Source organism: Protopterus annectens, chromosome 15.part0 (genome assembly GCF_019279795.1).
Source record: "Protopterus annectens isolate FY-2018-M chromosome 15.part0, PAN1.0, whole genome shotgun sequence".
NCBI classification, from domain to species: Eukaryota; Metazoa; Chordata; order Ceratodontiformes; family Protopteridae; genus Protopterus; species Protopterus annectens.
This window is the reverse complement of record NC_056749.1, coordinates 427,016,029-427,035,276: the sequence shown is the minus strand read 5'-3', so window position 1 is coordinate 427,035,276 and position 19,248 is coordinate 427,016,029. Positions and strand designations below refer to the sequence as shown.

The 19,248-nt window shown below is 38.0% G+C and overlaps 1 protein-coding gene across 2 annotated transcripts in view; it reads left to right on the top strand.

The window, feature by feature from the left end:
• Positions 1–19,248, top strand: part of MTMR1 (myotubularin related protein 1) — a 1,550,898-nt gene that overhangs the window by 765,088 nt on the left and 766,562 nt on the right. For both annotated transcript variants that reach the window (XM_044057166.1, XM_044057165.1), the window contains one exon: positions 1,894–1,977. In XM_044057166.1, coding sequence (XP_043913101.1) covers positions 1,894–1,977 — 84 coding nt within the window. The remainder of the gene's footprint in view (positions 1–1,893; positions 1,978–19,248) is intronic.

The window sequence follows — 19,248 nt, the reverse complement described above, 5'->3', positions numbered from 1 at the left end:
ATGAGGGTATAGCCTTACCAAATTTAGAAATGTATTCAATTTCATCAGTATTCAATACAGTCTCTCATCTCATTGATGTGGAATACACTGCTAAGTGGAAAGAGTTTATAGAGGTATTGTCACAAAATACCAAAGATCTAAACAGTTCCTATAAGCTAAATATAATTAATAATCCATTTATTTGGAGGTTAAAAGATTATATTTCTGAATTTTCTTCTCTGAGTTTTAACTCTAAGTATATAGTTTTTCTTTTAAAATCATTTAAAAATTATATATTTAAATATAATATCTATAAGGATTGGCTTTTTTTTACTCTTCCCTATAGCCTACACACACAGATCTATTTTCTCTTCAGATTATACAAAAATGTCTATATTTCAGCAAAAGCATTTAATATTTTGGCACCAAATGATGACAAATAATGAGATAAAATCCAATAGTTTACTCTTGGAAGAGTATAAACTTGATACTTGTTTATGGTTAGTGCTTCAAGAAGCTAGACAATATGTATTAAATTGGATTCTATGTCCCCTATAATTAGGAAAAAATTCCCAAGCCTAATGCAATATATGATTTTATCAGTTCTCCCGCTAATAACAAGTTATCAAGCATTTATAGGGAAATTAAATGTGATTTAGATACACATTCAGATAATTATTGGAAATATTTTTCTTTAATTAATAATAATCCCCATTCTGAGAAAGACAAATTGAATATTTTACAATCAGCAAGTATGACTACTACTTCTTTAAAATGGAAATTATTCACATGGAGATTTTTAAATAGATCATTTATCACTCCTCATAATATAAGTATATTTTCTAAAAAGAATATAACATATTGGAGTTGTAATATTGAATTGAATGCTGACTGGTCTCATATGTTTTAGAATTGTATATATTTAAGAAAATTTTGGGATGATATCAATAATTTGTTGCAAACATTTTTTTCTGATAATTTCTTTATATCTAAAGCACTTGTTTTATTTAATATTCCTGTTCCTGATTGTGTAAAAGAGAATAAGTACCCTTTGGTTTGGTCTATACTATCTGTAGCTAGGAAAACAATCACTAAGAATTGGAAATCTAGTATAGCACCTACATTTTTGGAATTTAAAAATGTACTCCTTGAAACGTGTAATTTGGAAATGTTTACTATTAAATCTAGATCATCTAGGAATACTATATAATATAATTCATGGAATATCATATATGAACTTCTAGAACAATAGTTTATTCATTTATGTAAACAGATTATTTTTATTAATCCTACAGCTACATTAAGAATTTTTTTTGCATGATGAACGTCTTTGTACATAGTTTAGTTACATTGGTTTATATATTAGAAGGTTTTTTTTTATTTTCTTGTTTTTTAACTTTAAAGAAAAAATGTTATAATTTCATGGAAATATTTGTTCATTTTAATAATTATTTAATAAAATTCTTTGAAAAAAAAGAATTAACAGGGAAAGCAACAGCAAATGTGCATTTGTTGCATCAGCTCACTTTCTGCTGTGAACATTTTTTTCATTAGTGTGTTTTTAACAGCCTTGAATTTTGTGGAACCTAGTATGCATTCATAATTTCTGATTTGCATTACATTTTACTCTCAACAGTTTTTTCTCACTGACATGCTTTGCTCTGAAAACTGAACATGCTTTAAAGACATTGAAAAATATGTACTTACTTATTTGGAAGCTGACCATCTTTTATTTTTAAAGAATCTCTGTCCATCTGGAAGTTAAACATATGTTGAAATTCTTCTGACATATGTTACTGCATGAGTGTAAATTTTATAAGAATTTAGATATTTTAGATTTTAATAAATTGAAATAACATTCTGTGTTTGAATGTAAGTATTAAATGAAAGTGTGTGCTTGTCTTTATTGTTTAGCCACTGTTTGCATTCAGCTATAAGGAGAAGTTTCCTGTCAACGGTTGGAAAGTATATGATCCTGTATGCGAATATAAAAGGCAGGTGAGTAGATTTTGCAGATGTAGTTGCTGAACTTGAACATATGTCTCTTACGTAACTGTTTCTGTGTTTGTGTCTGCTTTGCATATTAGCATATTTAATATTGCATGTCAATTATGTAGTTATGTTTGTTGACAACAGCTAAAAATGGAGTATACTAAGCACTCATCTTTCTTATCTAAACATAGTAACATCAGATTGTTCCAAAATTTGATGGAAGAATTCTGTAATGCCTTTTGTCACACTCCTTAACTTGCAGTGCAGTCCAGAAAGAGGGGAGTGTATGTGCGTGTGCGTGTGTGTGTGTGTGTGTGTGTGTGTGTGTGTGTGTGTGTGTGTGTGTGTGTGTGTGTGTGTGTGTGAGTGTGTGTAGACCTCTGATCGGTAATTAAGTAGCCGGAACTGCAGAGTAGCTCTGTGAGCTGCCTCTTCATTCCATGAAGTGTGGCATACTCCAGCAGATAATAAGACCCACCAGAACACACACACACTTTTAAAACACTTCACACTTTTTTATTTAGTTAAGCGCTTTTAATTCATTAATATCAGAATCATCAGAACAATTCAAAACACCAATACAAATACTTTTTTTTTTTTATTTTTTTTTATAATTGTAATTTTAAAAGTGCAGTGTAGTAATTAATTTAAACCAATTAAAACCTCCAGTCAATCACATAAACATAATAAATAACCACATAAAATAAAATCATTTTTTTTTTTTTTTTTAAAAAAAAAAAACTACTATCTAAAAAAAAATGATGCTGATTTGATACTTGTTTTAGTTTAAAACCTTATATTCAAACTTCTACCTTTAAAAAAAAAAAAAATATTATTTATTATATATATATTGATAAAATAATTATTGCCCCAACAAAAAAAAATTATTTATATCTTGTTGTCTTTTGGGCTTAATAGATATATGGATATATGGCCCTGGGGTAGGGCAGCATTAACCTAATTTCATCTCTCATCTCTCTCTCTGCTAGTTTCAATTTTATACACCCACCCCTTGGATTCTCTTTAGCCATCTCCAGTATACCAAAATGAAATTCATTACATCCATTAGAATTTTTTGACTGGGCAATATGCCTCCATAAAGCATTCCTAGTGTCTTCTTTTTTAATATTGTAATAATGATCATATATTCTTTGACGGAGACACCTGTCCGTCTTCCCTACTCCAGCAGATGTTACACTGGCATCACTTCTCCATAATGAGCTTGGTATACGACGGTCATTTTAAAGATGTCAGGAAAACAAAGGAAATATTTTTAGGTGTAAAACAGATTGTAGCTGTGCAAGGCACCTATAACAAAACCATGGCACTGTTGTCTCTGCAAATTGTGTAGACAAGCAGATCATTATCATTATGATGAGTATGTTGGAGTACAGTTATTGAGTTGTAGGACTTTATTCTGTGTAACTCAGAGTTACAAGTTTATGGCTGAGGGATAGTGTTTTGCCTGCTGGAGGTCAGTGAGCACAAATGTTCTTGTGCTGTGAATACTCCTCTTCTGTAGTATGATCTGCCGTCTTATTTATTTATTACAGCGAGTCTGGCTTTCTGGTATAGAGGAATGGATTCTTGACTGCAACCAAAGGGAGTGGGTTAGATTATCAGCCCCAACCAGACCCTAGACAGGGAGTTGTAGGTATGAAGGGGAATGGCCTACCTGCCTCTTCCTGGTTGAAGTAGGGTTTGCTTGTACTTGGACACTGCTAACTCCCTGGTGGAGACTGGGGAACTCACCATTTGTGCAGTGAGGCAGGGCTGCTTGGAGGAAACACCCCTTGCAAAAGTGAGGAGACTGCCTCCTCCATCACCCATTTCATGCTCTATTCCTACAGTTCGCTGTGTGCATGTAATAGGACTAGGGAGACTAATTAGAAAAAAATTAAATCACCCTGATTGCTGCCTGCATGATGGGGCCACCCAGTCGACCCTTGCCTCAGAGATGGGGATTGTATATGCTGATTGTCCATGGGAAGGGGATGATGATCAACAGATAGCAGGAGCAAAAGAGGGCAAAAAAATTGCTTATTACAGGTATTCCTTGCAACTAAATATATAATTTTCTGATTTGGCCCCTAAACCCTATAACAGGAGGGTGTATTACAGTTCACAAGAATATCACTAAAGGTAGTACAGTGTCACAAGGGAGAAAATCATTTAGATAGTCAAAAAGCTCTGAATTAGTTTAGACTTACTTCAGATGAGCACTGCCATATTGGCAATGTAATTCATTGGTTGTCATGCCAATCTACTTCTCTGAGAATGCATTATTCATGAAGCATTCGTTTGTGTTTTTGTGCCTTTGAATTAATCAATTTACCATATCCATAATTTCTGGTCACTCCTGGTAACACAAGTTGCTCTCATTTGGTTATTAAATTGTATCTTACAGGCCATGAACTGTACTAATCCATAATTTGAGGCTAAAAGACAGAGAAACATTGTATTGGCAGACTTCATGATTTAACAAGTGTCACAGTGATGTTTTATATATGCTGGAAAATATAAAAAAAATCATAATTACAGTGATTTTATGTTGTCTGTGTGGTGTGCAGTTTGTTTTTTCATTTGTCTGTCTGAACTTTGCTGGCTCCATGAACACATCAAAAAGAAAAATGTCTTCAGTCGTTTGGGGTTCTACAGTGTCATAAACCTGTATGTGAACCAACTGATGGACGAAGTCCAGCGGATCATTGAATTCACATAATTATTACATTTGACTTTTAAACTGCCACCGTTCCATTTGCATTCATCTTCTTTTCCAAGCGTACTTGTTCCCTATTGACAGGTCACTCCTGGACCCCATATATTCATTTTTTATACTGTGTTTTGATTTCTTGTTGAACAGATTCAAAAATTTACATTGGGATTTGAATGGTCCTTTCTACAAGAGGCATTGTCCTAAAAAACAAGGCGTGTGTGTGTGTGTGTGTGTGTGTGGGGGGAATCACCTGCAGCTCCTTTTCTAGCATAACATTTTCCAATGTTACACCTCAGAGGAGCAGAAGAGGTTTCAATTGCAATGACCTCAGTAGCTCAGACTCCATTTGTCCATACATAGACATTCACAGAAGATGACTGTAGCAGCCAGTTTATATCACCTTACTTTTCATGTCAGCATATATAATTATTACTTCAGAAAACTCATAGCTAATGTAATCTCACCCATTGTGCCATTTTCTGTGAATTATTTGTTAGTCATTGTTCATCAAGTTTTTTCTATGCTGCGTAGACCCTCTTTCCTGATTGGTTGGCTGAGTTGCCAATCAGTACTCACTGCCCAATGTGCCAGTAGCACGGCGAGGACGAGAGAGAGAGAAAGCAAGAGTACGCCAAAATTCTAAATAAAATCATCCATTAAGAGAAAATTTTATCACTGTTTTTAATGGATGATGATTTCCATTCATTTTTCTCAGAAGTGCAGTTTGAGTGTTATTTTCCAGGTTTTTTAAAATAGTTTAGCTGTGTGTAGGGGAAGGATTGTCTTGTTCACTCATGTTCTCAGTACTGTATAATCAGTGATAAGTCAGGTTCTGCTTGTGAGGACTTTTCCTTTACAAAATTATGTTTTTGTGTGCATTTTTTGCTTCCTTTGACTTTTTAGTGTGTCTGCGTGTTACAGTTGCTAAGATTTGTTTTAAAACTATTTTAATGTCATAGTGGAGAAGGAAGTCTGCTCCATTTACGTGAGAGCCTCCTCTTCTGCAAATGCAGATTTAGGTTAAAGGGATTCCAGTCTTTTCTTTGATTGTATGGGGATGGGGGAACTTGGAGCTTTTAAGGGTGATGTCTAGGTTACCTGTGTGCCATAAGACCATGGATCCCCATGCAAACTTTTTGTACCCAGATTTAGCAGATTGGGTATGGTAGGGGACTTGTGTAGGCAAGTGCCCACACCAAAAGATAGTGGAAGTGAAGCCTCATCTCTCTAAAGGGAAAGCTTTAATTCTCTTATCTGAAGTGTGTCAGTATGTCAGCTATGACTCTGTGGACCAAGCCCTCGGAGAGAACAGCTGAAAGTCTTAAAGTTTGGGTGTCCATTGTGAACACCTAGAAACTGATGTTCAGCCTCTCTGCCTCATGAGGTGGTAACAAAGTTGGGCATATAGAGAAAGAAGGCACCAGGACCAGGTGAAGGCAGGGTAATGCCTTTCTGAGTTATCATCCTTAGGTCTCAGCAAGACTGACAAGGTTATAAAGGCTTTTGTGCTTCTTGCCTGCAGATTCTTTCATCAGAGTTTTTTTAGGCTTTTCCATTTTTGATATATGCACTTTTTTCATGTTAAGAGCTTTGATTTAAAGCTGCTAAAGGGCATTTTTCCCATAGCAAGAGGTAAGTATACCCTTGTTAACACCAATAGCTTCTTGTACTCAAGAGGAGCCCTTAGATTTAAGGCCCAGTATTGTGTTTTTTTTAAATGTGGAGCAATGTTTGCATTATGGTTTCTCTCACCAGATTTGTGTGACACTGAAAGTAGTAATTCATTGGTTGTATTTGTATTCTGGAGGCAAACTTGTCTGTAAAAAATGTTATGGGGTATTATGGATCTTGGAAAGGTAATCAGAAGTGAAGTTCATGGTCAGTAGAATACAGGACACAAACACTTTTTTATTTTTGGTCACACCTTTGCCTCCACTTCTTGCTTTTAGTCAGCCCCCTCCTGAATAATCAACCCATTTGTTCCCTATCACTGGGGCAAATGTTGACTGGGAGGTGTTATCATTAATGCAGCCATCAGGATGTGATTTGGAGTATTAAGCCCTTAAGCCCTACCACTCTTATGCATGCTCAGAGGCAACCCTTGTGTGGGTTATGCAGTAGACATCAGCACTGCACCACTCCTCACTTCCACAAGGGTCTGACATCAGCTGGATGTCCTGCCAACTCACAGAACACGTGGACTTGTGGTTTTCCTAAACTCCATGTTAAATCTAGTCATGCCCTTGGACATGCTCACTCTGTCCCTCCCCAGGAAAGGCATGGGTGCTATCCTAATTTGTTAATCATCTGGGCCTTAGTCGGGGTTTAATTTCCATAAGCCACTGGCACAAGCTCAGAGTAGATGATGCTTTTTTTAAAGCTGAATAGTAATGAAATAAGAAAATAAAAAACATTTTCCCAGACTAAGTACTTATTGTTTTCTGGGAGTTGCCCAGAAAGTGCCAATATACAGCTGATTTTTAACCCATTATGTATTGCTTAAAAATTATACAAAGTGCTTAGTCTAGTTATGCATTGGGTTGACATCCCGGACTAGAAGAGATGCTCAGCTTTACTATGGAATCATCCATAAATCTTGAGTCAGACCGGAAGAGTAGATATCCACCTTCAGCAAGTTGCATAAAGGAGAATTAGAAGTGCTCTTACTGCTCAGACATCTACAGCTATGGTGTGTTTTTATTTGTATTTATATGACTAGGTTGCCTTTGATTATTGTTCTGATAAAGTCTCTGTAATAGAGAAGAAAGCGCTCAACATTAAAGCTGGTGTTCTTTTTGGATTGTCTGCATCCTGCTTAATTTATTTGGTTTGGTACTCTTGTGATGGTTGGTTTTCGGCAATAAGTGAAATGCATGCCCAGTATGCTTGGTTCCAGCAAAAAATGTCAAAGGAAGTATTAGAGTCTGGAAAGGCTCCTAGGTCAAGAGTTAAAGGAAGAGTAGTCGGCACTGTGGTCAGTCCTGTCCTGTATATCCATCACCGTCCACCATCATTTTCTTTGGTGCTAGTAAATTATTTTTGTGTTGCTAACTGCTTGCCAAAATGCTACTTTGGTCTGAAATTTAGAAACTATTGAGTGAATGTACAGTGAATAATTACTGTTTGTTGCAGTTTTGTTGCCACTGATTTACCCCAAGCAGTTTTCTGTGCATCTGTCTTGTTGATGTTTAGTTGGTATCATTTTTTGCGACCTTATTACAATGGATAAAAAAGGCCATGAAGACTCTAAAGATTTAAAAAAATGCGAAAGCAGTGAAGAAAGTAACCCACAAGATGCCATTCCAGATGTCTGAAGTGCACTGTCATTGCTGTGAGACACCAGGACTGAATGTGACTAGCAGATATTTCTGAGGATACAAAATCCAGTTTCAGCCTTTAGGGATAGTGGTTAACACTGCATGGTCCCATGCTGATGCCAAGACAGTCAGTCACATTCATTGGATACAGGATATACACTGACTTGTTTTTCAGTCAGTGGTCTTAAACGTTTTGTGTTCAACTTCTTAGCTATTACTACTAATCTAACAAAGTGTTACTCTTAAAAACTAGCTGCTCTGTAGCCACATTTTGCAAACTACACCCTTTTTATAGATTATCAGGAAACAAAAAAATTGGTAGAACATGTGCACACATTTTCAGTCTGTCACTCATAGCTGGCACAGTTACTTCAGTATTTAAACAGTTCTACATAATTCCCCTTCCTAAATTCTTCTCTCCCTCTGCACTTTGACTCTCACCCCATCTCCAACATATGTCATCTCATAAATATTTTTTGAAAACCTACTTTACATACTGCTGCTAACACACACACACACACACACACACACACACACACACACACACACACACACGTTATTACAGACTTGTAATCAACAGCATAGCTTTATAAAGTCCTTCAGCACCAAAGCACCTTTGCTTTTTTCAACAGATACTGTCTATAATGTGAATAATGGTCTCTCTTTGTTGGCATTTTCATTGATTTGACCTGTATCTTTGAAACTGTTAACTATAACCTGTTTCTCTAGAAACTGTATAAACTTAGCATTTATGAAAACTCAATATTACGTTTTAGAAACTACATAAAAGATGGAATTTCTAAGTTTACACTAACAGCTCAGTGTCTTTAACTGGAGAAATTAGCATTGATGTTTCTCAGAGCTTAATTGGACTCATCCTCTTCCCTATTTTTATTAATCACTTGTTTGTAGACTTACCAAACATTAACCTTTATGATGTTCTCAGTTAATATGCTAGAATCCAGCAGAAGTTTCCATACTTTTCTGTATAAACATCTATACAAGGTCAGTTTTCAAAGACTTATGTACATGACTCCAAAATAGTAAATTCCTACAAAACACACACAAAAAAAACTATTATGCTTTTTGCTATCCTTCAGAAACATGCCTTCTGTCCATGTCTTATCCCTGAGGACAGTAAAGGTAACCATATACCAAATGATTCACAACAAAGTATCTAGAACTTGCACCTGACCCTTCACTCAACTTTTCTCTTCACACAAGTAACATTAATACTGTGGTGTCATCCCAACTTAAAACTATGCTTATCTATCTCCCACCTTCTTTCACCTACAGCAGTAGCAGCCATAGCCAAGAATGTCCTAATTTCAAAATAAGAGTAGATCCTTTCTCTCCTCAGCCCAGATTCATCCCATAGCACAGATAAATTACCAAGGACTGAAAAACAAAATTTGCAGATTTGTTGTTCTTTTGGGTATCAGCACCATCATTGCAACCTCTTAAAATATTTCAGATGGCTACCTATTACAGGCAGAGCTACATTACTTTTATATTTTAAATTCTACAGCTTGGTTACTGCTTTCCACTAAAAAGGCTACTCTCAATCAGAGAACTGATCAACACTCTCAGAAGCTGTCAATATTATCCCCTTCCTTTTGCCAGACCAAAATTAATTTGTCCTGTCAAAAAGAAACTGAAAACCAAGCATGTATCTAATTCTCCTTAAATTTCTTTGGCTAGGAATAGTTTATTGGGTCTTGTTCATGGTTTAATTCAGACTATTGTTCCTTCTTGTAATGTAGTTTCTGGTAAAAGAAGGAAGTATTCTTTTTCTGAAGAGATTCAAGATTGTGAATCTGAGCAGGATGACACAGAGATGGATACATTTTTTTCCCTCAGATTCCTGATTGAGATTCATAGGAAAGCTCAGTGCCTGACTCTCCATTTTTCTCTTTGGCAACAGATTGTTGCAGACATATGGGTTCTGAAAATCTTTCGTCAAGGTTACAGATTGCAGTGGGAGGAAATTCCTCCTTTCAAAGGAGTCATTCCTCTTCCCCCAGATCAGACTCCATCTGTTTTTCTTAACATTCCTGTTCATCCAGACTTCAGATGTTTAAGATTGTGTGTGTCTGGAGCACAGTATCAGTTCTCTGCCTTGCCCTTTGGACTGTCAACTGCACCAAGAATGTTTACAAAGTGTCTAGCTCCAGTTATAGCTCATTGCAAGCCACAGGGTATCCACTTTTTTTCCTATATTTAGACAACTAGCTTATCTTTGCAGAGTATTTTTCAAAGTATCAGGAATCTCTTTCTTGGGTGAGAGATGTCTTGTACAAGCTGAGATTACAAGAGAACATTCAAAAGTCTTTCTTGAATCCCTAACACAGGAGTGTGCCCCTGGGATGTCAACTAGATATCTCAGTTCAAAGAACTTTTCTTCCACGGGAAAAAATAGATCTTTATTTAGATCTGTTTCTAAGGTTTTCCATTCAGACTTTGGTCACTGCGAGAGAATACCTCAGGATTTTGGGTCTCGTGGCATCTGTGATTCTCATGATACCCCCGGCAAGACTCCACATGAGAAAGATATAGTGGTATCTGAAATATATTAGTTCCCAGCATCAACACCCTTTATCTTTTCAAATCCCATTGCTGGGGTTGGTCAGAAAAGAGTTCTTTTTGTGGTGACAGCAGATATCCTTGAATCCAGATTTCTGTTTCCTTCCTGCTCCAAAGCAGTCCGTCACCACAGATGCTGCGGACATTGCTTTTGGAGCGGTTTCAGGAGGGATAAAGTGCAGGGGGTGTGAAACACCAAAGACTGATGCTAGCACATAAATATCAAGGAGATGCTTGCCCTGATCAACACACTTTTAATAATAAAAGTATTTGTGATACAGCTCATGACCGGTATTGTTCTGTTACATTTTATTACTGCCTCAACTGGATTTTCTACTGTTATCTTTGGTAATACAGCTTGTTGGTGGTGACTGAAGCTGCGGGTGCTGGTGCTTTGAAGTTTACTTTTCATTTCTTGGTTTTCCTTATATTGCTTTTGTTGTCATTGGACATCCCTCTTCAGTAGAATAAGAAAATAAAATCACTAAAGAGGTTTATGAAGGGATGCAGTCACCCTCCACTTTAATTATCCAGGACTGACATGCCTGCTATAGTAGTCTTGGAACCCTTTAAGTGTTAGCCAATCTTCTCAGCCCCTCTGTTGATGCGGCATGGGAGCCACTATGGGTCAGGATTTTAGCATGTCCTGTCAGAATGGACTTCAGGTATCAGACAAGAAGTAAGAACCATGCTTCATCCTGACTGAAGGAGAAGATGGATTACCTTAGGTTTTGGTGAGGGAAGATGCAACAGGCTTGCTCATGGAGGTTCAGACACTGGATTCTCTCATGACCTTCCATCTGGAGACCCCAAGAAAAACATATAAAAGACCAAGCATCCCCCCCTAACTTTCACCTTCAACCAGGTGGAAGGGGTCACAAGAGCACTGGTGTAGTTTCAGACAGGGTCTCTACAGGGCTTATCAGTCTTTGACCCCAGTAACACCTTATTCAAAGAGGAAAAGGTCTCCCTCTTCTTCTGAAGAGAAAGTGCTTTCTGATAATATGGAAGAGGGTCTGGATTACATCTCACAACTCTTCTATTTATTTTTTTTTCCTATCCCATGTTTGTCTGCCTCAGGAGATAATATATTGTTTGACTTATGTATTAAAGAAATGTTCATTTTCAGATACATTTATTAACAGGAAAGAATTTGATAAATGGGAAAGAACAAAGATTTTTGAGGCACAGGAAATACATTATGACCTTTAAAAACTGGATTTTCCCAACACCTGGCTGTACCTCCTTTTCTTTGGGACATTGGTGGATGCTTTTAATTCGATTTGTGCTTCTCCAGATCCATAGGCTTCTGCATCTAAGCATCCTGATAGGCTGTATAAAGTACCTCATTCCCATAAATATTTTTTTAGGAATCCCTTAGCTGATCTGCTGTAATTTCTATAGACAAGGATGGTGGCTATACGCCATTGGCCTCTTCAAATCTTGTCCTAGTGAGAAGGGCAGTAGACATTTGATAGACATGGGAAGACAGTATATGCTTCTTCAACCCCTTCTTTCATGGAAGTCATCTGTCAGACCCATATGGACAAAGTATCCCTTTATTTTCTCTGAAATGCAGCGGCTCATTTCAAATCTTGCTTCAGAATGTAAAACTTTCCTATGTAATCCGGTTTCTTCTGCTTCACAAATCACAAAGCATTTAGTAAAAAAAAATCATATGATGCAGTTCATGCTACATTTGATCTGTAATGTGAAGGCTTGCCTGGGTCAAGCTCATTAGCTTCCCGGAGGGCGTCAAAAAACAGTTTGTGATTACTTTGTTAGAAAGCCTTCCTCTCTGACATTTCTTCAGCAGAGGTCCTTAAAAGGTTAAAGGAAAAAAGTAAGTTAATACAGGGAATGAAGCAGCCTTTTACTAGTTCCCAAGTGCAACAGAAACTATCTTTCAAGCCCTGAAACTTTTTTCAAGAAGTCTTTCAAGACAAATTAACAACAGCCCGGTTAACAGCAATATAAAAAGAAGTGACAAGTGGAATTGAAGAAGATGGGGGGGGGGGGGGGATCCCAGCATTCTTCCTAGCAGAAAAATAAAAAAATACTACCTGTGCACTCCTCCCCCTTCCCTTTCCCACTCTGGCCACCTCCATTTCTTGGCAGGCAATCTTTCCATGCACATCTGGAAATAAATTCTTGGGTACTAAGCATAATTTAAAATGGCTAACAAAGCAGTAGAGCTTCTTCCTCTGAAAGCAAGAATCCCCATTCCCCTTCCTCCGGGAAGCTAGACTTTTTCCCTCAGATTCTTAAAGGTATGCCATCTGAAGGTGGTGGTAAAACCTGTTCCACCTTCCCAACAGGGAAAAAGGTTTTACTCAAGGATCTTCCTCATACCCAAGAAAGAAGACTCTTGGTGACCAATTTTAGATCTTTCAGTTCTGAGTTCCCTTCTCATTTTACCAGAGTTCAAGATGTTAACCCTCCAGTCCCTTTTTCCTCTACTTCCACCCAATTCTTTTTTAGTCGCACTGAACCTCAAAGATGCACTTCAGCATACACCAATTCACAAGACCACAGGCATTATTTAAGATTTTTTGTGTCTCTGTTGTATCTTCATTTTAAATCCTTGCCTTTTGGTATGTCTGCATCCCTAAACATTTCCACAAAATTCCTGTTTCCAGTCATTGCCTTTTGCAGACTTCTGGGAATTCATGTTTACCCTTATCTGAATGACTAACTCATTTTAGCATAGTCTGCCCCAAAACCCCAGGCATCCCACTTTTTTGCCATAACACTTTTTTCATAATCTAAGATTCGGATTAAACCTAGATAAATCTTCCCTGGTTCTATCTCACAGCTTATCCTTTCTGGGATGCCTTCTGGACACCTCACTCATGATGCCCCCCCCACCCCCCAAAAAAAAATTCGGGAAATCTCTTTTTACTATTTACAGTTTTTAGACCCTGGTCACCAGTTCATTCCATGGAAAGAGATTTCCTCAGAATTCTATGTTACATGGGGTCAGCTATACTTATGGATCCTCTGTCTAGACTTCTCTTGAAGAAAATTCAGTGGCTTCTCAAATCTGTATGGACCCAGCGCCAGACTTTTCTGTACTTTCCTGTACAAGTTTTGAACTTAGTAAAAAAATTAACTCCTCAGGTGGACACACAAGGTTCATCTAAATCCCGGTCTCCCTGTTTTATCCTCTCATTCCAAAAAAGTCTTTCCAAACAGACACCTTGGACTTTGCCTGGGAGAGGTTTCCAAAAGGATCAAAGTCCAAGATGCGTGCGACCCTCCACTTCAGGAAAATTGCATCAACCTTAGAAAATGATTACCCTAATTAATGCAGTAAAAGCCTTGAACCAGGTGGTGGGCTCCATGACCACTGTTAGTAATTTATAGACAATTATAGACAACACCACCATGATATGGTACATAAACTGGGGATACCAGGTCTTAACCCCCCCCCCCCATGCAGACTACCCATGATCACCTTGGAACTGGCAAACCAGCATGGGGTTTCTCTTCAGGCAACCATTTGCAGACTCCCAGAGCAGATCCCGGATAGACCCTCCTGTGTGATACTTCTCAAGTTGATCTGTTTGCCTCCATTTGCAACAGACTGTTGGGTTAAGTTCTGTACTAGGACTTATTGCAGACAGTCATGGAAAACAGATGCCTTTTCTTTTTATGGATGGGGATGTTCCTTTATCCCCCCTTTCCTATAATTATCAGACTCTTTCTGAAGATAAAGAAAGATTTTCCAAAGATACTTCTGAACCAAAAAAGCGTTCCGTATGACTGTAGACAGCAACCCAAAATGTTTAAGAACGCTGAAGCCACGGACTCTTGAGACGCCAATAGTTCACCGATAAAGAACAAACCGCAGGTAGTTGGACTATACTGTAACAGTATAAATGCACACTAACCACTCAGTTAACATTAAAATCTTCAATTTAATAAAATAAGTTGTTAAGCGCATTCACCTGCATAAATACGGGCTTCATCAGAATATCTTTAAAATAAAACTGTTGCTATTTAAATACAGCTTTTGGCGCCAATACTGTATGAATTTAAAGTTTCATATACCCCCAACAATTCCATACATAAAATAAGTCTTTCATGCGTTCGCTGCAAATTTCTTATTGAACATCCTCATTACTCATCAAAGATATAAAATATATGCAAAATGTTAAAATGTAAAATATAACAGTATTTGAATATGTATAAATGAACATTTAAAAAACGTTTGACCCCCTTGAAGAATATAGCTGCCTGTTGTTTATATATGGTAACATCTGTAAACTAAGACAATCATCCTATAAACTATGAGACTAAATGTATTTCTCTATAACTAATGCAAAAAGTTGTATATATGGCATCTGTCCATAAGGTTCACAAAACTGCAGTTAACAAGACTGTGACAGATGATGTGATACCTATGTAATAGATAAAAGTGGTTTGATAGTTACATAATCGTTAAGCCCTGGTGATGTGGAGGCATCAGTAAATAGCTGCCACCATAATTCTTTGTAAGACAAAATAGCCTTAATATTGCCCCCTCTAGGATCAAAAACAACATTTTCCAAGATGGCAAATTTAAAATGATGGCTTTCCCCATACTTTTCAGCATGCTTATATAGGGCATTATTTACATCCTTTCTCCTAATGCTATATAAGTGCGCATAAATACGTTTTTTTTTAATTTCTATGTAATATCCTGGGCATGTTTCACATTTAGCTAAATATATAATGAATTTGGAATTACAATTATTTTGTTGAAACCTTATTCTAGTCCTGTTAACATTATTCAAAATAATCCCTTCTTCATTTATTGCATGACACTGACTACAACTACCACATTTCTTGGTGTGCTTCTTATCACTGTCAACATCTCTAACCATTGTCCTTCTTTCCAGATACATCTTAATGTTGCACCCCATTTTATAAATAAATAAGGATTTTGGTCCCAACATTTTTGCTATATCTTGGTCAGCCATCATAACATTCCAATTCTCAGTCAGAATATTCTTTATTTTGTTGGTATATGGTCCATACTCTAATACACAGGCTCTGCTGTGTTTCACTTTCATCCCTGTGTAATTAGAAACAACCCGTTCATTTGAGTTGTTAACCCTATATTTACTGTTAAAACCTAATAGTGGAATGTATTTGTGTCCCCATTCCTTCAAGACATACTTCCTCACATTCTTCTGGTATATGGAATAGATACATCTGGTAACTCTTTCTTGGCCCAAGCAACACTGGTTTTCCTTTCTCATGCACTTGGCCAGGGGTAATTACCAAAACCTTGCTCACAGAGTAGACCTACTCATCCAAGACAAGGGGTTTGTTATTCACCCCAACATTCTGAATCGGTACCGGACTGTATGGATGTTAGGTTTTTCATCCCATTTAGGCACCTCTTCTCAGAGGATGTACAAAAATGTTAAGTGAAACTAGAAAACCTATTACTAGAAAATCATATTTGGCCAAATGGAAGAGATTATCTTGTTGCTACCATAGTAGAGAATCGGATCCAACCTAGGTTGGGGCTGCAATTGTTCTCCAGCACCTGCGGGAATTTTTGAAATCTGTCCTGTTTTATACTTTTGTCAAGGTATATCTTTTAGCCAATTCTGCTTGTCTGCCATTAGTTCCTAGCATTCGTCCTTGCTGCAAGACGTGCAGCTCTTGAAAGAGTTTTTCATATTAGACAACTTAAAAAGTAGGTGGCTTCATCCTGGGATTTTAATTTTGTATTGGTGAAATTAACTTTGCATCTATTTGAACCTGCAGCTAGTTCTTCTCTAAAACCTTTTACTCCTATTACTCAGAAGATAGTTTTCCTTACTGCTCTGACATTAGCTAAATGAGTGTCTGAGCTGCAGACCAGAATGACTTCTTTCATGCTTAAAGTTGTTTCTGAAATTACTTTGATTCGGTCCATTTATCTTCCTGAATTCTTATCCAAACCTAAGAGCAGAGGAGAGAAGTTTCTGCTTTCCCTGGATGTCCACAGACAATTCAGATACTTGGACAGAACAAAAGATTTCAGTGTGTCAGATCAACTCTTTATTTACTTTGATGGTAAGAAAAAAGGCAGCCAGATGTCGCTGTTGTTCTGTCGTCACGGTTGCTGGTTGTTGTTATGTCTCCAAGTTGGCCATCTTCTTCTGCCCATTTGGTCGTTGGAAAGCTCACTTCAAGTGCCGGGTTCTCTGTTGGTCTTCCGGATCAAGTGAGCGTGGCGCCCGGCTTTCATGCCTAAAGCCAGAAGGCAGAAAGAACTGAAGAAGATTCTGTTCCAGGTCAAAACAGAACAAATGGCACTCCAAACTGCAGGCATTAAAAAAGCAAGAAAACAAATGCATAATCTTTACTTGCAAGAACAAAAGATGCAGCAAGAAAACAGACAGGAAACCCAGAACAGATTATGGGCCCAAATACAAACTAAGCATAGGTCCAAACAGAAACCAAACTACATACAGACCTTCCAACATGACCACCCTTAAAACCACTCTCCCTATGGTGTCAAACAGACTAACAACATGCTAACCTAGCTCCAGTCAAATTCCATGTCACAAACAGGGCTCAAGCATGCTAACATCTGCCAAGACATGCCTTCAGCAGATGGGCCGCAGACCTAGGAGAGTCAACAAACATGCAGCCACTGGCAGGCCAGGGGTCAAGGGCAAATGCTGGCAGTAAAAAATGCATCAAAAACTGTTGCAAGGATTCTCAAAAGTGGGCAACAGAAAACTGCCAGCACAAAACAAGACAGTTTCTCAAAACAGGCATGTGGTACATCCACAAACAGGTAGGCACAGGACAGACAACACCACAGTCATGCACCCAGTCATGAACAGGCAGGCACCAGTTAGAACCAATACACAGAATATGAAATGATTATGAAACCCAGCACTCAGCTCCACACCAAATACCAACACCAGGATCGAACAGCCCCCGAAAAGAAAAACAAGGCAAGACCAGTCGGAAGAAATGCTTTGGATGCTAGAATAAGACCCTGGAGATCCTCGGAAAGACCATCTCCATTCAATGGGATCCAATACCTGCACAAGGACATTCCACCCACTAGCATGGAAAGTGAATTCTGCTGGAGCATCCCAATTCCTCCCTCTCCTTCACCTGGTCCCAAAATTCCCTTCTTCAAGGAAAAAGGCCTGCATATAATTCTCACCTAGCTCACTGAACATGGATAGTCCTGCCAGGCAACAACACTGAACTCCATTGCTGTCTCGCAACAATATACTGGGCCAATACTGAATAACATGCCTTGCGGAACAATATGTGGCAAACAACCCTAAACAATTGATGCATCTTACCCTAAAACCATTGCAACTTGCTAGCATCACAAAGCATTAGCAATGCTTGAGCAGAACATCCAAGTCTTTCACATGGCACATTATTCTTAGAGCCCTTCCCCGCCGAAAACACAAAAGAAAGGAAGCTTATTCTATAAAGGAAGGAAGGAACAAGGAAGAAAATGGAAAGTTGACATTTTGGAGTACTGACACAAGAAGATGTATCAATAACACAAGTCAGTTCACATCTGTCCTACTGCATTCCCTTCTCTAATCAACACATATCCTCATACATGCATCAGCACAGATCATCATCATACAGCTTTGATCCACCTGTTCAGACACCTTTCCTTTTTCAGTTGAATCATGTTCATCAAGGGAACCAAGGAACCTCTGAAACCAAAACCACCCTTTCCAAACTTATTGCCAGCTTAGGACAGAAACAAAGTTGACACTATCACCCTTGAACAGCAGAGCAGCAGCAAGCAGCCACCTCAGATGGACAGCCCGGCCCACCTTCCAGCAGCTTGCCCGTAGGCTCCAATGGGTTTCTGACCTTCCTCCCCCCTGGCAGTTCAACCTTCCTCATCTTCCAATAAGATAGAGTGTATGAAGGGAGGTATCCTCCAATTACACCAGGAGGGAGTCCTAAGGACTACATTACCTTCCTTTAAAACACCTACCCACCTTCTTTCCAAAAGGCAATCCACCTACCAAAACAAGACAGCTACATAACAGCTTGGACAGAACAAAAGTAGCAGGATGAAAACTGAAGCTTTTTTGTAGCCTATAGCAGAAAAAGGGAAGGAAAAGAAAGAAGGAAGGAACAATATCAAATGGATAGGAAATATCAAAGGGATACAATAAATTTTCAGATTCTATTACTCATTCTGTCATGGAAAACCAAAACACAACATAACAGAACATAACCACTAGGCAACAACAGCCACCACCAAACCACACATGGAGGAGGCCAAAGACATTATTCCTGACTTGGACCTACTTGCATACATTTGCCAAGCATTAATATGCTCTACTTTCCTATATTCCAGATCCCGAGCTGCTTGTCACTGCTGTACTGTAACACCATCACCATAATTTAGTTTTTTCCCTCCTCCTCCCTGGCTATGGTCTACCCATCTAGTATGACTGCAGATGCATCCATCCAGGAAGGACATAGTACAGTTTTGTATACCTACCATAAATAGATGTACTGACTAGCATAAGCAGTCAGATATACCCTCCCTCCCTCCTTCCCTCTGTGGTACTCCTTGGTGTTTACTCCTATAGCTAGCTGGTGGGGGAGAGTCTTTATGGTGTATTTGTTTGTATATGTAATATACAATATTTTTTTTTGTGTTTTTTCTCTATC